The sequence below is a fragment of the Pipistrellus kuhlii genome, unplaced genomic scaffold, assembly GCF_014108245.1.
Source record: "Pipistrellus kuhlii isolate mPipKuh1 unplaced genomic scaffold, mPipKuh1.p scaffold_m20_p_28, whole genome shotgun sequence".
NCBI classification, from domain to species: Eukaryota; Metazoa; Chordata; class Mammalia; order Chiroptera; family Vespertilionidae; genus Pipistrellus; species Pipistrellus kuhlii.
This window is the reverse complement of record NW_023425527.1, coordinates 5188753-5214859: the sequence shown is the minus strand read 5'-3', so window position 1 is coordinate 5214859 and position 26107 is coordinate 5188753. Positions and strand designations below refer to the sequence as shown.

The window sequence follows — 26107 nt, the reverse complement described above, 5'->3', positions numbered from 1 at the left end:
ACAGTCTGGACTTAAATAAATTGTGGGTCTTGGCTGGCGGTGATAAGGCATAAGTTCCAAGTGCGTGTTATTCTTACACATCATTATGCCCCGAGATGGGGAAGAGAGCTGCATCTTGTCCCAAGTTTGTAGCAAAACTGCACTGCGTGTAAATAGCCTTCGGGCCTTTGATGTTGAGCAGAGAGGAAAATAATCCTCTTGGAAAAGCCGGGTGGAACAGAGGGCTCAGCGGGCAGGCCAGGGGGGACGGGGGCTGAATGAGGGTGCCCTGCTGAGTCTGAGCTCCTTCTCCTGCCCCTACCAAGGTAAACTGTCTTTAGTTCCTGAAAGGATGATTCCCTCTAATACCTTCACAGAGAGAAGCACCCAAAAAATGCTTCAGTAAAATTAAGTGGGAAGCTGCCGAAACCGGTTTGGTTCAATGGATAGAGCGTCGGCTTGGGGACTGAAGGGTCCCGGGTTCGATTCCGGTCAAGGGCATGTACCTTGGTTGCGGGCATATCCCCAGTAGGAGGTGTGCAAGAGGCAGCTGATCGATGACTCTCTCTCATCGATGTTTCTAACTTTGTATCTCTCTCCCTTTCTCTCTGTACAAAATCAATAAAATGTATTTTTAAAAAAAAATTAAGTGGGAAGCTGAGAAGGCCAGAGCAGAGGAATGGAGAGGAGGTGTCAGCCTGAGCTCCCGCCAGAACCGGGCCGGCTGCTGGCCAGCCCCAAAGGGCGCCTCCCAGAGGTGGGCAAGAGGGTGGGGCTTAGCAGCACCCTCTAGCCCGTCCATTCGTTCATGTGACAAAACAGACACAGCCCTCGTCTCTAGGAGCTTACAGTTCAGTGTAAGACACGTCCAACTAATGATCAGTTGCATAGTTTGATGTTTCTCTAAAGGAAAAAAGCAGGGGTTCGAGGTCATATAACAAGAAGCCCAGTTTAAATGGAGGCTGGGAGCCAGGTCTGGGTGCCTCTGGAGAGGTGGCATTTAATCCAAGGCTTGACACAAGTGGCCAGGCAAAGGGTGTGGGAAGAACACTCGAGGCCAGTGGTCAGCAAACTGCGGCCCGAGAGCCGCGATTTGCCGCTCTGTTGACTAATGAGTTTGCCGACCACTGACCTAGACTCTCGATTCCAATAATTATAGGCTGTTGTTGTTCCCAGTGGTCGGCAAACTCATTAGTCAACAGAGCGGCGAACCACCAGCTCGCAAGCCGCATGTGGCTCTCGAGCCACAGTTTGCTGACCATTGCTTTAGGCAGAAGAGACAGTATATAGGAAGGGCCCATGGGGGGTGAGCTGGCTGCACATCCCAAAAGCTGAAGAGGCCTGTGTGTGTGTGACACGTGAGAGAGGGGAGAGAGGGAGCCCCTGCCGAGCCCTGGGAGGATTTAAATTCACCAGGAAGCCACAGAAGGGTGGTGTTGGGCCTCTTTGTGGTGGTCCTGACTTGATAAAGAACTTGGCTGTTTCAGATTGTCCCCAGCTGTCTCTCAGACATGGCTGCAGTCACCTTTAAGCTCCCTGCCCTGCCGCTCTGGTTGCCACCATCCCTCCTCAGGCTCTCTTCTGTGTCAGTCCACACCTGGCAACTTTGTGCATTTGCCCCAGCGCCTGCCCCCCGGAGCAGGGAGCAGGAAAGATGGGACTGACCCTGAGGCACCTGCAGGAGCTGCCACCTGGGCCCAGGATGAGTGCCAGGCCTGGAAAGGGGCATCAAGGACCTGTCTGCTCCCTCCTGTATGGGGAAAGACTAATTCATGAGGCGTTGATGCTGCCAGCCCAGTGCCCGGGACAGAACAGGCACTCAGGCAATGACCCACTGAAGGTAACAACGCCCTAGACCCTTCATCTCCTCTTACAAGTGGGGAAACTGAGGGAGACTGGTATAAAGGAAGGATCGGGTTGAGCTAGGAGTATGTGTCCCAGATGGATACAACCTTGCTGCATAGCCTTGGGCAGGTCACTTCCTCTCTCCCAGGTCTCATTTCCTTACCTGTGAAGTCAGGCAGGCGGGCAAGATCATCTCTAAGGTCCTTCTTTAGCCCTCATACCGGGTCCTCACCCTCGGAAGCTCAAAGAGGTTCGATTCCTTTATCAGTGCGACACAGCATGTCTGTGTCAGGGCCGGGAGCACAGGTGACTCCAGGAGTAGACAGCATATTCTAACTCCAGCCCGATATTCTGAAGTTCAAGTGGCAGATGGAAGGGGAGGGGAGCTAGGATTTCCGGTGATCTGGTGCTAAGCTGGAGTGTACTCCTTACAAATGCCATTATAGACAGGAAGATTCATATTACGAACCATTTTGGAACCAAAGTGGTTATTGGTGGGTCTACAAAGAAAACCTCTATTGGAGCATCCCTGAAGTCACTCTGGGTATGTTCAATCCGGCAGTGGGCGTACTCACTAGAAAATGCTCTGGTCCATTCATCATAGCTATCCCCAAGAGCTTCTCTCTGGGGGACAAGTTTGTTAGCCAACTTCAGTGGCTACATACAGTAATGATGATAAAGCTCAGTTCTTTGAAAAATCATGTTCCGGCTGTCTCCACCACGGAGCCAGGAGAGTAGGGCCTGTCAGTTTTGAAATAGTTCACCTGCCAGGGAGGGACTCGGAGCCATTTTGTTCAGCGGAGAAACACGTGGACTCTATTGTTTGGCTGACCCTTCCTATAGATTGTGGAGGCAGGTGGTAGGGCTTGTGCTGCTTTGCCATCCCCAAATCCTTGCTCATAGTAGGGCCACATGCATGTGATAGAAAAAGCCAGGCAAAAAGGAAGAGGATATGACCCCTTGGCAAGTAGTGATGCTATTTCTGGGAATAAGAATGGGGGGGGGGGGGGGGGCACCATGGTTGGGGGAGGGGTTGGCTGAGGAAGATTTGTTCCCACTGTGACATGTGAGTGTCCAGGGTCTGTGGTCCCCTGGAGGTCATACTTATTAGGCAGTGGGATCAGTATGTCTGGAGCTCAGGGAAGATCTCAGGATAGGAGGTGCAGATTGGAAGGTTAAGAGCTGACTACCAATGTGGGCAGAAGGGGCATTCAGATGGAGAAGAGACCAGCTCCCATTGCACAGACCCAGGGGATGTCCAGATTCGTTCTTTCCTGCCAGAATCCCATGGGGCAAAAGTCAGGCCATTAGTCAGGGTGAGGAATCCTTGGTCCCTGACTGGGGTTGATGGTGATGGGTTTGGGGACTCTGGCCGGTTGTTGGATTTCTGGGGTCTCACCTGTCTCTAGAGCACAGTCTGAAGTCACCCATGTGCTTCTCTCTCTCTCTTCTCTCCTTCAGGTGTTTACAAAATATGGGAAGTGTTACATGTTTAACTCAGGCGAGGATGGCAAACCTCTGCTCACCACGGTCAAGGGGGGGACAGGCAACGGGCTGGAGATCATGCTGGACATTCAGCAGGATGAGTACCTGCCCATCTGGGGAGAGACAGGTGAGCTGGGCACAGGGACCTGGGCAATGGGGGGTGGCGGTGGGGAGCAGGACTTTGAAGACTGATTTGCTCCGAGTGGGCTGTCTTGGCACACCTATGAAGGACTGATCTCTGCCAAGGGGTTGGTGGCCTGCCAGTGAGTGGTAGGGATGCCCCTGGTATGAGTTTTTGTGTGTGTGTGTGTGTGTTTTTGTTTGTTTGTTTAATTTCATAGATGGGAGAGGGGTAGGTGATGGGAGTGTTAGAAAGCCAGTACGGTGAGAAGTGTTGGGAGGGTTCAAGTCAACAGGTATGGTTGGGAGGTGTCTGGCTTGATTTCAGGAGGAGGAAAGGATAGGCCAGCCCCTCCTTCTCCCAGTCATACTGAATCTCCCACTCCAGCCAGAAGGCCCAATGGGAAAGAAAGCAGACTTCTTTCTATGGAAGAAGGTGGAGGGGCTGTGCAGTGTTGGACATCTAAAGGATACGGGCTCATGGGCCCCGCCCCACGCCTGTGGGAACCCTGGGGGCCTAAGCTTTATTAATTTATTTAGTCAACAAATAATTCATTTACCATATATGCTACCTCATGCTTTGCACCAAAGTCAGACCATTAAGGTGCAAAAGGCTGATTCCTTGATAACAAACTAGAAGAGGAGACACACTATGGTAGTCCATTGTGACCCCAGTGTGGCTGGTGCTGTGGCCGCCACCTGGACGGGGGAGGTGGGAGTGTTGGGGGAAGAGAGGAAGGTGCAGGGAAAGCACCCTAGAACATGCAGCATCTGAATGGGATCTCGGGATTGTCCTGGGTCCTCATAAGAAGGGTGTGGATAGAGGAGAGGGCGATGTGAAGGCAAAAGCAGAGATGAAGTGATGCAGCCCAGGGATGCTGGACTCAGCTGGAATTCCACCAGGTGGAGAAAGTAAAAAGGTGCCCAGGGAGGGGACTGTGGATGCAAAAGACCCAATAAGACTGATGCTGTGTTCAGGGCATCAAGGTTAGGAGTGGAGAAGGGGCTCACAGGATGGGCCTGAGGAGGGACCAGAAAGAAGGATGGAGGGGAGAGAAGCCCCCAGCAGGAGGGAGGCCAGGGCCCTCATGGTGGAGCTGAGGAGTGTGTGTGTGTGTGTGTTGGGGGGTGGGGGGAGAATCAGGGGGACATGGAGGTCAAGCAGCCCCGGCCCCACTTTCTGCAGCCCCCACCCGTGATTCCTGCAGCCGATCCTGCCCCTGCCCGGGCCTTCCAGGCTTCTGAGGCAGCAAAGGCTCCCACTCCAGGGCTCACTGAGCACAAGCTCCAAGCTCTCTCCCCACCACCATGCTCTCCCTTCCTCCCGGCATCCTCGCTTGCGCACCCTGCTAGGGAGAGCTCACCTCACACTGGTTCGTTAGTTTTCTCCTCCAGCTGAAAGGTACAATGGCCACCACACACATCATTCCAGGTACTTCTGTCTCCTGGCAGCTGCCCCTGCTCCCGGCCTTCAAACCCCCTGCTGTTGCTCAGGGACATTTAGTTGATCCCACCCACTCTTCTGCATGCAGTGCTCTTCCCCAACCCCCTTCTACATATGCAGTGCCCCTCTCCTCCAGCAGGGGGATAAAAGTGTGTGTTCCCACTAAGCTCTGACTGCTGACCCGCAGAGCCCAGCTCTCCAGAACATCCCAGAGGACAGCCTGCATCTGATAGTCCTGGGTCCTGGGAGCTGGATCTTGGTTTAGAGAGAGATGCTGCCTCGTAAATTTCAGGACATATTTGCTTATTGAATTTCCTGTGGAAAAGGATAGAAATGAGGACGTAAAAGTGAGTCCTGCTCCCAAGGTGGGTGACATGGCTAGGCCTAGGTCACCCTAGCCCACCTTGGACCCAGGAGACAGTCCCCGTCCTCCCTTTCCAAGCTGCATAGCCCCACAGATAATACCTTGGTTCTTTTTCCCTCCTACCACCTCTCAATCCCCGGAGAAAGGAGCCCAAGTCCTCACAGGAGATATTGGGGCAGTGATTGAGGAATTATTGGAAATATGTCTGCGGAGGGAGTATGATGACTAGGGCTTGATGACAGAGGCAGGGTCGTGAGGCGGGAAAGTAGTATCAGAGAGACAGACCCGAGATCCACCCTGCAGCTCTCCCGTTGCTCCTGGTGCAGCTGAGGATGCGAGGGTGAGCCTCAGTGACCTCCTCCATAAAGTGGAGATCAACAAAGCAAACAGAACCCGTCCCCGTGACAAAGATGGCTGAAGGACCAAATGAGAGCTCTCGGCCAAGTGTGAACAGCGGAAGCATGATCATGATGGCCTGTAGCTGGGAGGCGGAGGGAGGGGGAGGGCGGGGGTGGGGGGGGAAGGGGACAGTCATACGGCCCCAGAGGCAGAGAGCATTACCAAAGTCTCACAGCTGTAACAGGAGGCCTCCACCACCTCAACATCTGGGCGTCCCATCTGCTCAAAGCAGCCTCTGCTAATTCTTGCCCTGCCTCATGGACAGCTTCATCTCTCATGAGTTTAAGGAAGAAGTGGGGGGAACCACCCCTCTGGGTGTAATTCTGACATAGGAGGGACCTTGGGCACCCATAGGTAAATTAGGAAAAGGCACCCCCATGGGGTTGACCCAGACCAATGGGCTCATGCTGAGCGAATAGAGGGTGACTGTGAAAATGATCAAAAGTGCCCTTTTCTCTGGGCTGACAGCGCCTTGCACAAGGATGCCCCTTGGCCAAACCTCCTTGCACAGGACATCCTGGAAATATGCCCTTTTAAAGAGGGCAGGCTCCGTCTCACGTGAGCCTGGTCAGTGTGCCCCCAGGCGGGCCCTGTGGAATGCCAGGCTTTTGGGATCATACGGGCTCCAAGAATACAAAAGCCCTGGGAAGCTCTGGTTAGACCAGGCAAACACAGGCATGCATGGCAGGAAGGCTTTCAGACGCTCCCATGACTCCATCGAGACAGCAGTATCCCATGCCGCATTTATTTCCCAGATGCCTTTGAGTGAAAACCTCTTTTCTCATGGAGGAGCTTACAAAATAGAAAAAGGACGGAAAAGCTGTCCTAGACTGTGGACATGTGGCTTTCATGGCCGGCATTGTCTAAAGGAAATTAAACCGAAGGCAGGTGGGAGGTTGTTAAAAGTGAAACTCTGTGTAGATGCCTCAGAGAAACTTCAAAGAAACTTCGGCAGTGGGTTATCTAAGATGCACATGAGAGAAACCAGATTCAAACGAGCTTAGGCATGAAAGGAACCGTGTTGCCCCAGAATCCAAGGCACACTTCAACAACCAAACAGCGGGAGGGCAGGGAGGCAAATTCTGAAACAACTGAAACGGGAACGGAGGGCCCAGCCCCCCTTCCACCTCTTCCTCCTTCTCTGGCCTCTCCTCTCTCTGAATCCCTTCATTTTTCTCTCACCAGAAACAGGCTTTTTTCACACATTTTTTTTCCACACATGGTTCCCAGTAGTTTTACATTTTTACACACCCTACCACCAGCAAGAGACTGTTCTGAGTCTCTCACTAATCCCCTATTTAAAAACAAAACAAAAAAAACGGGGAGGGCATCATTGGTCCAGCTCAGTCTGATGCCCGCCCCTGGACCAATCAGTGACCAGGGAGTGAGTTCATGGAAGGACAGGAGAGCCCTAAGGAAGCTGGGGAGATAAAAGCTGGAAGGAGTTCCCACAAGAGATTGTCTCACGAATGGCCATGCTGGGGGAGGTAGGGATCAGGGTGAGGGTGATGGGTGGGAGTGGGTTACACCTGAAGAAACCAGAATCAGTGTACAAGGAGCTCTATTTTTTTTCTTTAATAAACTTATTTTTTTTCTTTTTAATTAATTTTTAGAGAGGAAGAGAGAGAAAAAAATTGATTTGTAGTTTTACTTATTTATGCATTCATTGGTTTAATCTTGTATGTGTGCCCCAACCAGGGATCAAACCCGAGCCCTTGACGTATCTTCTCGATGCTCTAATCAATTGAGTTACCTGCCCAGGTCCTGTACAAGGAGCTCTTTAGGGAACTCAGTTTCTGGATAGATAGGCTCCAGTAGGGCCGCTCCCTTTCTCGTCTCCCTCTATCCTTCATTCACCCCTTGGCACAATGTATTTTTATCAAATGTTATCTCCTTGTTTTCTTCAAATCCTAGTATTGTAGAAAAATAAATTTGCTATTAAACAAAGGTATAACTTTCAGAATCTATGCTCTAATAGAAGTATATATCTGCCCCCTTATTAATCCCCTCTGTCTCATCACCTCCTATTTTGTCCCCTTATTCACTTGGGTCTAGCCACACTGGCTTCCCTGTGGTTTCTGGGACATTCCAGGAACACTGTCACTTTAAGGCATCTGCATTCTCCATTCCTTCCTCCTAGAATTCTCTCCGCTCGGACCCATGTGGCTAATTGCCTCATCTCCATCACGTCTTTGCTCAGTGAGGCCTACCTTTACTGCCTTATTTAAAATTGCACTCCACCTCACTCCTCGCCTCCCTTCATCTGCTCTGCTTCCTTTTCGCTATGGCATGTGTCACCTTCAAGTATACCATATGATTTACTTATTTTTTTTCTTGTTTCTCCCCTTTTACTAAAACATATGCTCAAGGCTAGATATCTTGGATGTCTGGCTCACTTAACATATACCAAGTTAATTAATAAATACATATTTTGTTGAGAGAGATAAAAAAAAATAGCTATGCACACTGATGGGGCCAGAATGAGGGAGACACTAACTTTAATGAGGAGCTACTATGTGCCATGAATATTCTGTCCCATGAATTCCTCCCAATTACCCTATTACCAAGGGTTATAATCCCTTGAAAGACAGAGAAACCGGAGCCCAGAGAGGCTGCATAAGCTTCCTAAGAACACACAATTCGTTAAGTAGTGAAACCAAGCGGAAAATCCACTTGTGAGCCCAAAGGCAGTTCTCCTCTCACTACTTTCCTTTCATGTCCAAAAATGTGATTATAAAGGCACTCCTGTGAAAGTAGCTCAGGGGAAGAAAAGGTTCAGTGACACCTCTGAATAGAGAATGGCCTATAATGATAGGCCTGCCGATGTTCTTTTCTATTTTGTTCTGTGTTTTGTTTTTGCCCTTTGCAATAGCAGAATCCTTGTGTTGAGCAAACGCTGTAGCACAGCCTCAATATATAAAGCGGAAGAAGAGAGAGCCACTCCAGTTCAACTGGAGGTGGGCGCCCGGTTTGATTTCTCCATGGTCACTGCGGTTGGCCAACCGCAGGACATTCCCTAAGCAAAAGCCCAGGGCTCCGAGGATCCCAGTGTGAAAACCGTTGGACGGACTGAGTTATTGGGATGCAAGCAGAATTGGTTGGTTCTGTGGCTGTGTACCTCACAGAGAACACCTCTCAGCATCATTCCCCCTTCCTCCCCAGATGGTGAATGGAGCCCATGATGTGTCTGCTGAGCTCCAGAGCCTCTGGGAGGCTGAGGTCTAGATTTCTGGTTGAATGTGGTGGGTTGGACATCAGTATTTATGGACACTCCCTCCCCAAACCCACCTAAATGGCAAGGAAGCATTCATTTTTTAAAGGCAAAGTGGATGGAGGAGGAGATTACAGTAGATGTCAGCAAATGTGTAGAAGATGGAAAGCAGATGGTATCTGGCTCACAGAGCCGACGAGACTGGCGATAACAGTCGGCCCTGGGAAACTAACTAAAGCCAATCAATTCTCAGCATAGAAGCTCAAGCAAGGATCAGGGGTTGAAGGCATCAGATTCTCCAGAAGATACGGATGAGCGTTGGAGTTAAAATTGGGAGGATTAATTTAAAATCCCTAAGAGAAGCTGTTAAGTCCTCCAGATATCCTCCCGTGGCCCAAAGCAGCTGGACAAATCTCTCTCCACCTGGAGCTGAAAATAAGATTGAAACAGGAGGGCTCTGGGTTTGGGGAAACTGTGCCAAGCTGAAGGCATGAGTGAGGTGCTGTACAGAAAACAGGGAGATAAGCTGAAATTCGGCTTACTGAGTAGTGAGACCTCCAGCCAAGCTAATGTACCCCCACCAGGCAAACCCCAGTATGTTTGGGAATGGGATTCTGGGGAAATCCCTAACTGGAGACACTAACAAGCTCAAGAGAAATGACCCCCACAGAATGGCAGTCAGGAATCTCCAAACAAAACAGCCTGGTTAGCTCACCCCAGAGTGAGGTCCCTGGGTAAGTCCTCCCCTATATAGGGAATGGCTGGAGCTTTAAGTACCTCTTCACTATGGACAGCCAAAAAGCCAGGGGGGAGGGTCTAAAACAAACCACATAAGAAAGAAACGTTGACGAAATAGAGATAATAGTTAATGGCACAAGCTGTAGAGCCAGACAAGAGCCTGGGTTCAAATCCCGGCTATCCAATTTACCAGCTGTGTAACCTTGGGCAAGTTACTTAACTTCTCTGGGCTTCATTTCCATTACCTGTAAAATGGCAATAACATTATTATCTGCTCTATGATATTGTGAGGAAGATTGAAATGAGTTAATTTTGTAAAGTACTAAGAAAAGTGTCTTCATAATAGTAGGCACTGTGTGTTGGTAAATGAAAAACATAAATGCAGGGAACAGAAAGAACATCAAACTGTTTTAATTAAAATTCTCAAGAGATAAGAGATGGCACTGCATCCATAAACATGAGCTATTAAATAGGATGCTATTAAAAAGTAACATCCCAAAAAAGAAGTTTTAAAAACTTGAAATTAAAAATATGATTGCAAACATGTTTTTTTCAAACTCACAGAAGGATTAAAATTGAGGGAATCTCCTGAAAAAGGAAGACAAACAGATGGAAAATGGGAGGAGAAAAAATATGAAAATGAGAGGATAAATCCAAGAAGTCCAACCTTCTACTATTAAGAGTTCTAGAATAACAAAACTGAGAGATGGAGGAGAGGATGTTGCCAAAGAAATAACATAAGAAAAATTCTCAGCTGAAGTATGTGATTTTCCATACAAAAGCATTCACCTGTCTGCAGTAAGTGGCGAAACAAGTCCTGTGTACAATAAATAGCAAAACAATCAGACTAAGATGCATCCATGAAAAAAATCAGGCTAATAGAGATAAACAGAACCCCTTAAAAGTTTCTGGAAAGAAAAAAACAAGTCACATACCTAGGATCTAGAATCAGAATGGCCAGGGACTTCCCAACAGTATCTAAGCCAGAAGACAATAGCACAGTGCTTTCCAATTGGGGGTGTGGGGAAGGGAAGAGGACTTGCTTTTCTAGGATAGAATTATTTTTTTAATTTAAGTTTAGTTGGGAAATATATAGTATTGTATTATTTGTATTAGTTTCAGGTGTACAATATAGAGAGTCAGCATTTGTATAGCTTATAATGTGCCCTCCCCCCATTTTAGTAGTCATCTGTCACCATGGAAACAGCACAGTATTACTGACTGTATTCCCCTTTGTCTCTTTCCCCCATTCCTCCACCCTCCTCCCTTCTGATAACCATCCCTTTGCTCTGTTTCTTTGAATCTTGTTTTTGTTTTGGTTTGTTCATTTGTTTTCTCTTCTTATGTTCCACATATAAGTGTCCTTCCCTGTTTGGCTTATTTCACTTAGCATAATATCTTCTAAGTTCATCCATGTTATCGAAAAAGGCAAGGTTTCATTCCCTTTCATCGCTGCGTAATATTTCACTGAGTATATATACCACATCTTCTTTATCCATTCATCTATCAATGGACGCCTAGGTTGTTTTCATAACTTGGCTTTTGTAAATAACACTGCCATGAACATGGGGAGGACACATCTTTTCCCATTAGTGTTTTCGTTTTCTTCACATAAATATCAGGAAGTGGCATTTCTGGGTCATATGGTAGATCGATCTTTACTTTTTGAGTAATTTCCATACTGTTTTCCATCATTGCTGCACCAACTTGCAGTCCCACACCAGTGCACAAGGGTTTCCTTTTCTCCACACTCTCACCAGCACATGTTACTTGCTGACTCTTTTATAATAACCATTCTGACCGGTGTGAGGTCATATCTCATTTGCATTTCCCGGATGAGCTAACAAAGAATTCTATATCCAGCAAGCTACCAGTGAAGTGTGAAGGTAGAATTTGGTTTCAAATATATTCCAATATTCAAACATATTTAAATATATTCACAAATATACTTTTTTGATGAGAACATTAAAGTTCTGCTCTCTTAGCAAATTTCAATTATACAATACAGTGTTAGCAACTACAGACATCATGTTTCACATTAGATCCTCTGATCTTACTCACTTTCTCACTGAAAGTTTGTACCTTCTATCAGCCTCTCCCTACTTCCTTCTTTCTCCCTATTTCTCCCCAGCCCCTTGCAACCACTTTTCTATGCTCTGTTTCTATTAATTTGACTTTTTCTTTGTTGTTTCTGTGACACAATACCCTGCAAGCCAAACAAAAAGAAAGAAACGGTTAAAAAAAAATTTAAAAAATAGTTACACAAGAAAGAAAGAAGAAGCAGAATCTACCACAAAGCTGGGGGCATGGTCACAGTCATAATCGTGTAAGAGCTGGCCACCGACTTAAACGAAATATCACAAAACAATGTACAGGAAGGTAAAAGGAACATAAACATGGCGGGACATTTCAGGTAAGAAGCCTACATCCTCATCTCCACGGTAGGACTTCAATAGAGAATATATAAACATTTTAGAGACCAGGAAATATCTGTCAAGCGGTTGATGTCCATGAACATATGAAAGGAAATTCCAGAAGGAACAGCTGCCTCTGAGGAGTGGGCCTCGGGTGCGGGGAGAGGTGGAGCGGGGCACGGCTCTTTGTCATGGGCGGTCTTGCCGTCCATTTGGCTTGTAAAATTATGCACATGTATTACTATGATAAAAATTAAATTTAAAATAATCATGAATTTTCCACGTAGCTGGAAGGCCTGAGCAACTATCAAGGGTAGCCCATTCCCTTTTCCCCATCACAGCAAGAGCAGATACAGTTGGTTGCTATGGTTTCTCCAACAGCTGCTCCCAGGGAAAACTCTGGCCTTGACTCCTGGTGCTGAAGGCCTCCCTGGAAGTATAGCTGCAGGCTGTGACCTGAACTTGAAGAGTCCTGAGCACTGGGCCATGCAGCAGAGCAGCCTCTGTGCTGGAGGTTGGGTCTCCACAGATTCCTGGAGAAATGATGCTGTGAGTCAGAAGCCTCACTGGAGTCAGCATCCCTTGCACAGCCAGAGGAAACCTGACTTGCATCATTTCGAGAAGACCTGCTAAGTGCTAGGCAGAAAATATATATGCTCCAGTTAAAACTCTCAGCCAGGCCTTAGCTTAGGGGTGTCGAACTCAATCAGAGAAGGGGCCAAAATCTAAAATCCAGCCTAAATCGCTGGCCGAATGGTTTACTGAACAGTCATAAACTGTCATTGTGATGGAAACGCAGCGGAGTGCAGTGATGACAGCGCGGTGCGGGCCACATTGCAAGGCCTGGCGGGACGGATTTGGCCCGCGGGCCTTGTGTTTGACACATGTGCTAGGCAGAAAATATATATGCTCCAGTTAAAACTCTCAGCCAGGCCTTAGCTGATTTTGGCTCTGTGAATAGAACATCAGCCAGCAGTCTAACAGGTCCCAGGTTTGATTCCAATCAAGGGCACATACTGGTTGGGGCTTGATCCCTGGCCCTGATCAGGGTGCATGCGGGCAGCCAACTGATTTGTCTCTCTACACTGATGTTTCTCTTTTTCTCTCCCCCTCCCTTCTACCCCCTCTAAAAATCGGTGGGAAAATATCCTCGGGTGAGGATGAACAGCAGTTAAATAAAAATAAATAAAAAATAAAACTCCCAGCCAGGCAGGAGAAAGACTGAGGGGAATATCTCAGAAGTGAGAGAAACAGACCCACTCAGCATTCATGTCTGCCTAGCAAGTAAATCACCAAGAGCACCTACTGTGTGCCAGGTACACAGGGATACAGATAAAAAGGCCCAGGCCATCTAGGCACCATGTTGAGGCTCCATTTGTGTAACAGATGGATGTCCATTGACCCAGTAGCCCTCATGTAAAGTGCCCAAGGAGTGCCAGGCACTCACAGTCTGGTCAGGGGACATGTGAACAATTAAATGCCATCAAGTGCTATGACAGATAGAGTAGAGACAGAGCATGGGGGAGGGGACAGTAGGTTCTGGAAGGGAGGAAAGGAGGCTTCAGAGGGAAAATGACCTTTGCTCTTAGTCTCAGGCCTGTTTCCCAGGTGGCTAGGTAGTTGTGGGAATTAGAGAAGGTGTAGGCGGTGGCAGACAAGATGCCAGGCAGAGGGAAGGGAGTCAGGAGCGAAGGCCAAGAACATCCCAGGGTGTCCTGCAGTGGCTGGATCTCAGGAAGGGCCCCAGGGCTGCAGAGGTAGGCAGAGGCCAGATCACCACAGCCCTCGTGGGATCTGCTAAACACAAATGTTCTCCTGTGAGTCCTTCTACCCAGAGTGTGGTCCTCTAACCAGCAGCACTGTTGCCCCCTGGGAGCTTGTCAGAAATGCAGACTCTCAGGCCCCGCCCAGAATCTGCACTGTAACCACTGGTCTCCGGGTGGCTCACATCCTAGCATGGCACGCTCTGAGCTGGACTCCTGTTTCCACCCCTTGGAAATACAATGGCTTTTTAACATCTGGATATTTCTCCCACATCACTTCTACACGAACACTGCCACGCTTCTTTATATTCCTTGACTGAGGAAATAGTAACAAGAAGTCGCTAGGAGTTCGGTAATGCTTTGAATGATTTTGAATTCTATAATCACGTCGCCATCTATCTACGCGATCTGTCGGGCCATCTGGTTATGTATACCTAATTCCCGCCACCAGTGTGTGTGAACACGGTTTTTACGAACGGAATCTTAATCATCGACCAACTTCCCCTGTAATGTCAGAGACAGGACTCACCCTGGCAGCTCTTCAGAGGTGGTGCCTTCTGCATGCCAGTCGTCCACCCAGACTTATCAGCCTTCCTCACAAGTAATTTATAATCTCTGAGCCTGAATGCACCAGGAAAACTCATTTAAAGAATCCTTGGAATAAATCTTTCGGTAATGAGGGCAGACCCAACTCCACCCGGGTTGCCTTCACTGATGTATGTTTTATAAATATTACATTTGAGAGGCGTGTGCTACATGTAGCCACTCTTCTCTGTTGCATAGCTAAGTCCTGACATCAACTGACCCCTTCCCCAACCCGGTACATCATTCTGAAGTATAGAAGGTGCTTCACCTGCATTCTATCTTCTACATATACTCTTAGGACATAGACAGAGCAGTTCTTCATTCAACAGATTACCAGTGGTCGGCAAACTACAGCTCGCGAGCCACACGCAGCTCTTTGGCCCCTTGAGTGTTTAGCAAAGGCAGCTTAGGAGTACCCTAATTAAGTTAATAACAATGTACCTGCCTATATAGTTTAAATTTAAAAATTTTGGCTCTCAAAAGAAATTTCAGTCGTCGTACTGTTGATATTTGGCTCTGTTGACTAATGAGTTTCCACCAAGAGCTAGTGTTGCTTAAAAATTAAAACAGAGTCCAGCCCCCGTGGTTGAGCATCAACCTTTGAACCAGGAGGTCACAGTTTGATTCCCAGTCAGGGCACATGCCTGGGTTGTGAGCTCGATCCCCAGTAGGGGGCCTGCAGGAGGCAGCCAATCAATGATCCTTGAGAGGTCAGGGCAGGGTGAGGATAAACTCCGGACTCCACTGTGGGGCAGGGCGGAGTTATCCTCTATTTTGTGTAACTGGACCCTAGCCCTCACCCAACCAATCAGAGTCAGCCAAAGCAATGACATCACCACGGTGTAAAACCCCTGGGCTTGGCGAAGTTCACGCTCTCATCTGCCATGCGGTCAGCGTGTGTGGGACAGAGCCCATGTTAACATGGAAGAGGCTCTCTTGTTAATTGCATCAATTGCATCGGACTTGGTTCCCTGCTAGTCTTTGGGGAACACAGAATCTCACGGAATCTCGGTACAACAATCCTCTCTCACTATTGATATTACTATTATTACTAGATAGATAGATAGATAGATAGATAGATAGATAGATATAGATATAGATATAGATAGATAGATATCCCTCTCTGAAATCAATAAAAAATATATATATTTTAAGGAAAATTTAAATAAAAGGAAAGGGTTGCCTTGGGCAGCACTTAGTGTAACAGAGGGTAGCATGTTTTTGCTGCAGCGTGTCCTAGGGCCTTTAAAATGCCAGTGTGCCTTGAGGCTCTGCAGGAGGGGCTGGGGTTTGCACCCTCACCCAACTTCCGTAGCCATTTGATAACATCTGGATCAGGAGCTGTTGGTGCGAACACTCAGCTACACCGAGATGCTGCCCGGAACAGACATAATTGCATCGTATCCAGCATGGGGACACGATGTTGATTTTATTTCTTCCAGAAGCTCTCCTGGCATCTAAATGGCACCTGTGGGCAATCAAGCGTGAGCGTGCCCATCTCTGCGCCGGGTTCGGATGTTCTTACCTAGGCATGCTGCTCAGCAGGGCCTGTCTGCCAGGGGAGGGGCGGACAGGGAGATTAAGATACACACCACCCAGTTTGAGCCAGGCAGCGCTGTGTGGATTCTTTGGTGGTTGTTAGAAAATCCAGCCTCTTCTGAATTGATGTGAGTGCTGACCAGCATGTCTTTTGTTCAGAAATCCCTTTTTCAGGAAATTCCAATGGGAGGCAGTGAGGTTCGGTGACCGGTGCATGATCCCAGATCACAGAAAGTTAGAGCTGAAAACAGACAAAGAGAGCGCGCCTTCATTTTGGCAAAGACGACAGAGAGGCAATGCAGTGTATCCGAAGTCACACAGCTGCGAAGCAGTGGGCTGTGAACCAAACCAGAGCTGTGATCTCAGAGCCCGTATTCCCTCGGCCCTCCTCCCAGGCCGCACCTTAGCCTGCTTGGTTTTCTCTGTAAGAGCCCAGGGAGCATGAGGGGCCAAGATGGACCCTTCCTTGGCCACCCGAGCAGCGTGTGGCAGACCCTTCCTACCAGAACTCTCAAGGGCTGGGGCTGGGGCCTCGGTCCCCATCATTGTCGCTGCCTCATGCTCAGTGAGCTGTGTCCTAAACTTGGAGATGAGCGAGCACAGGCTGCCAAGCCCACTATAAACTCAATTCCTCCTCCCCCTCCATCCCTAACCAGCATGGAGCCTCATTGGCTTGTCCTCGGGACCACCACCTCTTCTAGCCAACTGACAAAGGGCAAGGAGGGTCAGGGGTCAAGAGACCTGACTCCTGGGCTCTGCTCAGCCCCACTTGTCATGTGCCAGTGGCCACTGTCTTCTCTGTGACCCTCAGTGTTCTCGCCTGAAAGATGAGAAGTTAGTTGAATTTAAAAAGTGTCACAGGCTCTCCTCTCTCCAAAATGCTATGCATCCATGAGTCATAGACTCCAAGCCTGGGCCTGCCCTTTATTCTCTCTCTCTCTCTCTCTCTCTCTCTCTCTCTCTCTCTCTCTCTCTCTCTCTCTCTCTCACACACACACACACACACACACACACACTCTGGTCCCCTACCTGGACCACCATTGACTGAACCCAACCAGAAGCAGAGGGTGAGAGAGCCCAACAGCACAGTCTCTGCCAGGGCGGCTTCCAGGGAGAGCACAGTGGAGATGAGTGGCCAGAGGACAGACGGAAGCGATCCTGCATAGAGGACCTCCACAACCCCACCACCACACGGCAGGCCTCCCTCCCCACTTCTTCCAAGCTGGCCATCCCGGCCACTGTCACAAAGTCAGCCTCGTCCGGCATGAAATTGCCCGGTATCAGGCACCACCCCGCCTCAGCCTAGATACAGTGGTCTGCAAACTCATTAGTCAACAGAGCCAAATATCAACAGGACAATGATTGAAATTTCTTTTGAGAGCCAAATCTTTTCATCCATAAACTTCTTCTAATGCCACTTCTTCAAATAGACTCGCCCAGGCAGTGGTATTTCGTGGAAGAGCCACACTCAAGGGGCCAAAGAGCCGCATGTGGCTCGCGAGCCTAGAACATTTCTCCGTATTTTCCGAGCAGCTTCCCTTCCCACTTCTCTCCAGTGTTTATTTCCTCGGCGTGTTTCCTGTAATTTGCAGAGATGAAAGATTTAAGCTGCTTTAATTGCGATGTACATGTACTTTCCCTGCCCCATTATGCATCCTGCCCGTCGGGCTTCCTCTCCCCACCTCCCCTCGCAGAGCCCTCTCCTCTCTGCATGAGCAGAAAACACGGTACACCTCGCCTCCTGCCACCGTGGCTGCGCTCCTGAGAAATGAGGGAGACCCAGCCTCTGCAGGTTGAACAAGCTGCACTGCCCTCCCCCTGATTCAACATCATCTTTCATGCTAAGCTGTCTGGGTGTCAGCCTGGTCCCAATTAACCAGGTCCCTAACACTGTGTGTGTAATAACTTCCCCGTTCTCCGGGCTCTCGCTCGCTCCCCGGGGCTTTGAGTCCTGGTATCCCTGATGTGTAAACAAATCCTTCCCTGCACTGGGGCCGGCTCCGTGCTGAATCATTTAGTGGGGAGAGAACTGTGAGAATGTGAGTACTTCGGTCCAGCGCCAAGCGGATGATTGCAGGGCTGGCTTCCTGATGTGCGGCCCATATTGTCACAGGTCCCCATGCTCAGAAGGGTTTCATGTTCTGCTACGGCTGTCTTACCCCCCAGTGCTGTTTAAGGAAGGGGCCCCGCATTTTCATTTGGCCTAGGGACCCACAAGTTGTGTGGGTGGTCCCAGCTACTGCTGCTGTTGTCGCCGCTGCTGTTGTTCGGTGAGCGGCCCATCTGCATCTCAGCAAGTGAGACCTCCTGAGGCCGGGACATGGGAGGGAGCCTGTTGGTAGGCAGCATGTGGCGTGGTGTTCCCCAGTGTCCAGTCAGACCCTGAGCGGACTCGCAGCTGGTCCCAAGGCAGAAAACAGTAGACTCAGCCGAGGACACTTCCTCACTCATCTGCTGCATTCAGCCATGACTGACCTCTGTTCTGCTCCAGGCGCTGGGCTGGAAGGAATATGACAGTGAAAGCCTGTTCCCTGTCTCCAGCCCTCATTCAGAACCCCAGAGCCATGAAGCAGGGCATCTGCTGGCATGAAATAAACCACATCGCAAGGAACAAAAAAAAGAGGGAAAGGGGTGAGGGGAGTGTGGGAAGAGACTGGACAAAGTCGTACACCTATGGATGAGAACAGTGTGGGGGGGAGAGTGGGGAGGGTGGGTAAGGGCAGAGAGTGGGGTGGGATCCAGGGGAAGGGAGCTATTGGGGGGGGGGGGAGACAGGGGAAAGAGGAACAACTGTAATAATCTGAACAATAAAGATTTATTTTTAAAAAAATAATAATAAAGAACCTTAAAAAATTAAAAATTAAATAAATAAATAAATAAATAAATAAAAGAGTGGTGGATTGTAAGTAAGTCAGGGGACCAGGCTTCTAGCCCTGCTCTGCTCTGTGCTTACTCTGTGACCTTGGGTGAGTCAGTTGCTCTCTCTGGACTAGATCACTGCTTGCCCAAATGTGTTTGACCTCAAACAACCCAGACCACAATTTCCAGAAATGCAGATTTCTGGGCTTCAAACAACAAAAATGTATTGTCTGACAGTTCTGGAAGCCAGAAAGTCAGAAGGGGTTTCTCTAGGCTAGCATCTAGGTGTTGGCTGGGCTGTGCTCCTTCTGGAGGCTCCAGGGAGAATCCCTTCCCTTTTCCAGCTTCTGGACGCTGCCTGCATCCCTTGGCTTGTGGCTCCTCCCTGCACCCTCAGAGCCAGTAGCACAGAGTGTTCCCATTCTCTCTCTGACTCTGCTCCTCCTGCCTCCCTCTTACAAGGACCCCGTGATTACACTGGAACCCACGGAGAGTCCCGGATATCCCCCCCACCTCAAGATCCCTAACTCGCTGTATCTGCACTGTCCCTGTGCCAGGGAAGGTAACCTATTGACAGTTTTCTAGGAATAAGGAGGGGGTCAACTTTGAGGGCTTTTAGTCTGCCGACCTCATGGCCTCTCCAGTGTCCCTTTGAGCATTTTAGTCTCAGCATCTGTTGTCTCTGACCCACGTCTCTGTCCCTTTTTGTGCTTCCAGAGGAAACGACGTTTGAAGCAGGAGTGAAAGTTCAGATCCACAGTCAGTCTGAGCCACCTTTCATCCAAGAGCTGGGTTTTGGGGTGGCACCAGGGTTCCAGACGTTCGTGGCCACACAGGAGCAAAGGGTAAGTCCCTGGGCTCACTCCGTCAGGGGTCCTCGCCTCTCAGGCCGCCTGCAGGGGGTGAGGAGGAGGAGAAATGGGATTCCCACTTCTGGAAGGTTCTGAATCCACCAGGAGGCTGAAGCTCAGTTGGGCTCGGTAAAGGGACTCCCCCTGAAAGTGGAGAAGGTGTCTGCTAACCTTGTGACCCAATTCTCAGGTGCCACACGCCGGTTCCCAAAAGTGGGTGCGAAGGAAACCTGGCTTATTGTCTTTTCTTACTGAATTGGTTGGGGTTCTTTTTTTATACCCAACCATTCTGGAGGGGGTGGGAATATTGGGAGAGGGGTGGGGGGAACAGTACACTCTCTGAGAAACTGCTAATCTGGATTTGATATGTTGTATCACTTGTGTTAATATAATTCAAATTGCCTACACAAAGGCGAAGAAATGGGGTGTCACTCTGGTAATAGAATTAAGTGGAAGGAAGCTTCTTGCATGGGCTCCTGCCTGCTCTCTCGATGTATTGCCAGGGGAAGGCCCCTCCCCAGCACCCAGACTGCTGCACCCACCCTGCGTGTCAGTGGAGTGAGGACTGGCCCCGCCTTGTGCCTGACATGGGTTTCACATCTTAGAAGGGAGGCGTTCACGAATTCTCAGTGGGGACTCTTTCTTTCTCCTCCCTGGTGTGCCGGCAATAAAAGCGGGAGAACCTGTGACTCTAAGGAAGTCCTAAACCAGATCAGATGAGACAGTTCTCCCTGGGAGGCCTGGGGCAAGGCGTGAGGGCGGTGAGTGGTGGGGACACTGCTGTCGCGAGTCAGGAAGGGAGAATCCGGGAGAACATGAAGGAGTGATCAGCAAAGAGGTGCACGTAGAACTTACAGGTTCGGCTTGTCTTCAAAATGTGACTCAAATGTGGTCTCTCATCTAGTACTGACCGGAATTCGTTAGCCGTTTTATAAAACAGTATTCTGTATCGGAAACTGGGTTTAAATATAGGAGCGAGCTGTAGTTCTGAATCTCTGGGGGGAAATTGGTGGTGTAGGCCTCAGGAGTACTTAATGCCTGGGCAGTTGCTGAAGGCCAAGTCCAGCTTCCACCGCAGCATTGAGCAGATGGGCGGGAGCTTTGAAACCCAGGCAGAGGAGGCTGGGAGGTTGGCCCGGCCTTCCAGGCCTAGGGACTGAGACAGGTGGTGGGAGCAGAAACGGAGTGTGTGAGGGTGTACGTAAGGTGGAAAGTGAGCTGTGTCCCCAGGAAACCTCCCCATTAAGGACAAAGGAGGAGGGCAGGAACCAGACAGCAGGGAACCAGGTTTAGTGCTGAGGATTTGAGTCAGAAAAATAGTCTCGGGATGTAAAGTACAGCGTAGGGAATACAGTCAATGATGTTGTAATAACTGTGTGTGGTGCCAGGTGGGTACCAGGCTTATTGGGGGTGATGGCTTCATAAGTTATACAAATGTCTAACCTCTAGGCTGTACATCTGAAACTAACATAATATTGGCTGTCAACAGTAATTGAAAGAATTTTTTAAAAGAGTGAGAGTCCTGGCCAGTGGGCTCAGTGGTTAGAGCATGGCCCCCATGCATCAGAGGGTTTGCTTCACAGTCAAGGGCACATACCTGGGTTGCAGGTTCGATTCCTGACCCCACTCACGGCAAGTGTGGGAGGCAACCAATCAATGTGTCTCTCTCACATCAATGTTTCTCTCTCTCTCTCTCTCTCTCTCTCTCTCTCTCTCCCCGCCCCCTCCTTCACTCCCTCCTATCTACTCTCTAAAAATCAATGGGAAAAAATATCCTTGGATGAGGATTAATAACAACAACAATCATTTAAAAGAGTAAAAATGCAGTCGAGGGGAGCAGATGGGCAGGCAGTGTGGATGCACCAGACCAAGCGATTAGCCGAGGTGTGCCAGCCCGCCTCCGAGTACTGACAAGCTGGACCCTCATCAAAGCGGCAAGGGCAGACCTGAGCCACTAGCACAGTCGATGCACGAGGAAAGAGAGCTCGGCATGAACGGAGCTCAACTCCGACTTGTCCAGAGGTGACCACGGCAGCCGGGGAAGTGACACATTACAGAGAGTGTGGAGGACAGTTGGTCCACCTGAAACCCGTCTGAGTGTCCGGCTGGCGCTCATCCACGTTAGGCCCCCACCCTCCCGTACACACGGGGAGACAGAGGCCCGTCATCAGGGATTGGCAGGAACAAAGAGTCAGTTCTTTGGGCAGCTTTGGGTTTTCTGGGGCAGGGCCTCCGAGGGGCAGGGGGTTAGGCTCAGCCTCAGGATGTAGCTTTGGGTTGTCAGAGACCATGGTAGTGTTTGTTCGGGTCTTTGTAGGCCAGTGGTCGGCAAACTCACTAGTCAACAGAGCCAAATATCAACAGGACAACGATTGAAATTTCTTTTGAGAGCCACATTTTTTAAACTTAAACTTCTTCTAACACCACTTCTTCAAAATAGACTCGCCCAGGCCGTGGTATTTTGTGGAAGAGCCACACTCAAGGGGCCAAAGAGCCCCGTGTAGCTTGCGAGCCGCAGTTTGCCGACCATGGTTGTAAGCCAATCCTGAGGCCAGAGTCTGGTCCAGGAGACAATCTGGGACAGTCCCGCCTTCTGTGTGTCGTATGAGCAAACCCTCCTCCTTTCAGAGACCCAGTGTGGCTTAGACCACATGTGTCAAACACAAGGCCCGCGGGCCAAATCCGTCCCGCCAGGCCTTGCAATGTGGCCCGCACCACGCTGTCATCACTGCACTCCGCTGCGTTTCCATCACAATGACAGTTTATGACTGTTCAGTAAACCATTCGGCCCGAGATTTAGGCTGGATTTTAGATTTTGGCCCCTTCTCTGATTGAGTTCGACACCCCTACTCTACACAGATCTTGTCACGTAGAAATCCATGCAGGAAACCTACATGTTCATGTTGAATCAATTTAATACATTAAAAAATAATAAGTACATAGATAAATAAGTAAAAGGAAATGTCTGGGCTGGGTGGGAAGGTGGAGCCACAAATCCTTCCATTGCTTCCCCTCCCTGGTCTGAAGCAGAGGGACTCCCCACAGTGGGTGGGAGCAAACACATTCCCAGCTTCGCAGGGCAAATTTGTTATTTGCTTTGAAGTATATTCACAGAAAATCAGCCTCATTCAGATCCATATTGCCATGATAATTATAACTAATACTAATATATTTCGTTAAACATCTTACAGTCTTCAAAGCATTTCCGCATCGTCTCATTTGATCATTTCATTCATATTAATAGAGAAATACAAAAGCACATCCCGGGGCTAAATCTGATAATCCGTTATGTTTACATGTATATGAAAGAGCGCATTCACAGGAAATAAGACTTGAAGGGAAATAAGCCAAAAGACCCACAATGGGGCGATGATGAATGATTTCTTTTCTTTTCTGGGTTTTTCCTCGTGTTGTATAATGTGGCTTTGTTCACTTTCTCATTCAGCAAATATTTGTTGAGCACCTACTATGCATGACATGACGGGGACACCGCAGTGAACACAGCCGAGCCAGGGTCTGTCCTCCTAGAGCCTTTGTGGTCGTGTTTTTTTCTCATAAAGAAAAGGCAGCAATTAAATAATGGAAGCCAAGTGTCATTTGGGGGTCGGTCCCCCTTTGTACATGTCCATCCTGCCATGAGTACTGGCCTGGCCTACCCAGCAGACCTTGATGCTCAGACGCTGTGTTTCATTGCTTCTAAGGTGCCTGTGTTTTCACATTGTGACGTTTCTGAAACCAAGGCTTGTTCCCCAGTGAGCTGCATCTCACAGTTCTGACCGACCGGCAGTGCTTTTTCTTTCTTGGTGGCACAAAAGATCACGGTGCATCCCACAGTCTAGGCCCTAGACTCTAGGGCGTCTGCAAGGATCCCATCCCAGGATTCCCCTTCCTAAGGTCAAAGTTCAAGGGAGTTTGAAAGGAGGTCAGGTGACAAGGCTGTGGGGAGCAGAAGGCTCTCCCCTGGAAAGTTGGTGTGAATCATGCTAGGGAAACTGACTCCTGAGTGAGAGCCCTAGGAGGAACTGGTGACTTACAGGAACCCCGCCATGAACTTTATGCAAAGGAAAAGTCCTTCCACATGGGAAAACTCTTCCCACCCAGGCAAAATTATACACGCACGCCTTTCAAAATGCTTCCGTTTTCTTTTGTAATCCAGACCAAATTGCCTTTTTAAACTCAGTGTTTGCCCTAACCCCAATTAAGCCAATTGCGGGCAACCTGAGAAATATTCCCTGTCCCTCCCTGACCAGCTCAGCCCCTGCAAAAGCCCCTGCGAGACCCCAGGACCAACTCCCCCGGAGGGAGACAGGCATTGGGATACCGTGCTGGGGGCAGAAGCAGGACCCCAGAGATAAGACAAAAGGTTACTGCTATCTGAGCGCTCACTGCCTGCCGGGCACTAAGCTGTGAGACACTTGTCATGCGTTACCTCATTTAGTCCCACAACCCTTAAAGGGGGACAGCATTACCTCCACGGTCCAGATGACAGAAAGATAGTTAAGTAGCTTGCTTAAGGTCACATAGCCGGGGGAGGAGCAGGGCTCAGCTTTGAGCCAGATCTCTCTGTAAGGAGAAAACCAGCCTACAACCCTGGGCCTCAGGTTGGCAGCTGCTCCCTGCTCTGCAGGAGCAAATAGCAGCCCTAACATAAGAAGAGAGGCTCCGGGCATGCTCCTTGTTGTGACCACCATGTGTGGTCACATCGCCAACCTGCCTAACACCCTTACATCCCCGGGTTCACTGTAATTTCCAAAATGCCACCCCTTTAGAAGGGCTTCTGAGACCCTCTTCCACCAGCCCCATACCCCCTCTTCAGCTGCATTATCTGCCTGTGGTTGACCCTCATGTACCCTACAATTCCAGAACGGAGACCCATTCACCAAATAGCCCACACTCTTGGGTTTCTGCCTGGGCGCTCTTGCACCCACTGTTCCTTTTGCCCGGAACTCCTTATTTGTCTTGTCTGCCTGGCAAAGGTCTCTTCCTATTTCCAAATACTGTTCAAAGAGCATGGTCTCTAAGAAGACCTTCCCAGCCATCCAAGGAGATTCTCACAACACGTTGTGCATTCATTTATTTCTTCAGCAAATGCTCGCTGAGCACTGACCGTGCCGGGAATATGAAGACGGGCAAGACCTGGCCCAGCCTCGGAGAGCTCTCGGGATGAAGTGGGCTTCTAAGAGACACAAAACTCTCCTTATGGGACTTGCCTTCCCTTATGCATCACCGCTCCTTACCCCTCTTAGGAACTTCCTGCTATAGCCTCCCTCAGCCTTGTCTCACCAGAGACTGACAGCTCCCTGAGAGCAAGGCTTGTGTACACCCCCAGTGCCTTGCTGTATGTGAGCTCGGGAATTGTGCATTGTGGAAACAATGAACGCATTCAGATGCTCCAATCTGCACTCTGTGCTCCAATAGTACTCAGAGGCTGCACGGTAGCACTCTCCCTGTCTCCGTCAGCCTCCCCTGCCAAGACGCCATTAGAATCTGCCCTCCATCTCCCTGAGGTTGTTAAGCCTGCCTGTGATGGATCGTGATATCTGTATCGTTTCTGGCTGCACACTTAGAGACCTTAGTCAAACCAAGAGCTGGTGAAAGGAGTCGGGGCTAGAGATACAGATCTGGAAGCCAGCTGTGTACAGGAGAGAAGATGGAACAGACACGAGGGCCAGGACAGAACTCTGGGATATGGGAAGAATTAGACGAGTAAGTGACTATCTGGGCAAGTGCAAATCTGAGGCCGTCACGTGGCGAGAGCACAACACAAACGGTCTTACCGGTCAGACTCTGCCTCAAGTTTAAGATGATTGCTAACACTGGTGGGACTCCCAATTCCAATTTGATGTCAAAAGACTTACCATCTCTTGCCAAAACCGGTTTGGCTCAGTGGATAGAGCGTCGGTCTGCGGACTGACAGGTCCCGGGTTCGATTCCGGTCCAGGGCATGTATCAATACAATGGTTGCGGGCACATCCGGTAGGAGGTGTGCAGGAGGCAGCTGGTCGATGTTTCTCTCTCATCAGCGTTTCTAGCTCTCTATCTATCTCCCTTCCTCTATGTAAAAAATCAATAAAATATATTTTTTTTAAAAAGAAAGAAAAAAAAAAATACTTACCATCTCTCACCCCCTACTCAAATACTTGGGTAGTAATTCTTGTTTCCTAAATGTTTATCCATGTATTCATCAAGTATTTTTACCCTCACTGAGGATATATGTTGCTTATTGATTTGAGAGAGAGAGGAAGGGGGTGGGAGGGAAGGAGAGAGAAAGAGAGAAACATTGATGTGAGAGAAATATTGATCTGTTGCCTCCCATACACACCCTAAATGGGAATTGAATCTGTAACCTAGGTAGGTACCCTGACCAGGAATCAAACTTAAAACCATTTGGTGTATGGGATGACGCTGCAACCAACTGAGTCACCCAGCCAGGGCTCATCAAATATGTAATCCACACCTTGACCTTGGCCGTGCTTCTTGGTAGGCCTGCAAAGGAACCTGGAGATCCTGG

General features: G+C 49.2%; 1 protein-coding gene across 3 annotated transcripts in view; it reads left to right on the top strand.

Annotated features, from left to right (window-relative positions):
- The window catches only part of ASIC2 (acid sensing ion channel subunit 2), an 813868-nt gene that overhangs the window by 739874 nt on the left and 47887 nt on the right, over nucleotides 1–26107 (top strand). For all 3 annotated transcript variants that reach the window (XM_036454310.2, XM_045587366.1, XM_036454308.2), the window contains exons 2-3: nucleotides 3286–3436; nucleotides 19463–19590. In XM_036454310.2, the coding sequence (XP_036310203.1) occupies nucleotides 3286–3436; nucleotides 19463–19590 (279 nt within the window). The remainder of the gene's footprint in view (nucleotides 1–3285; nucleotides 3437–19462; nucleotides 19591–26107) is intronic.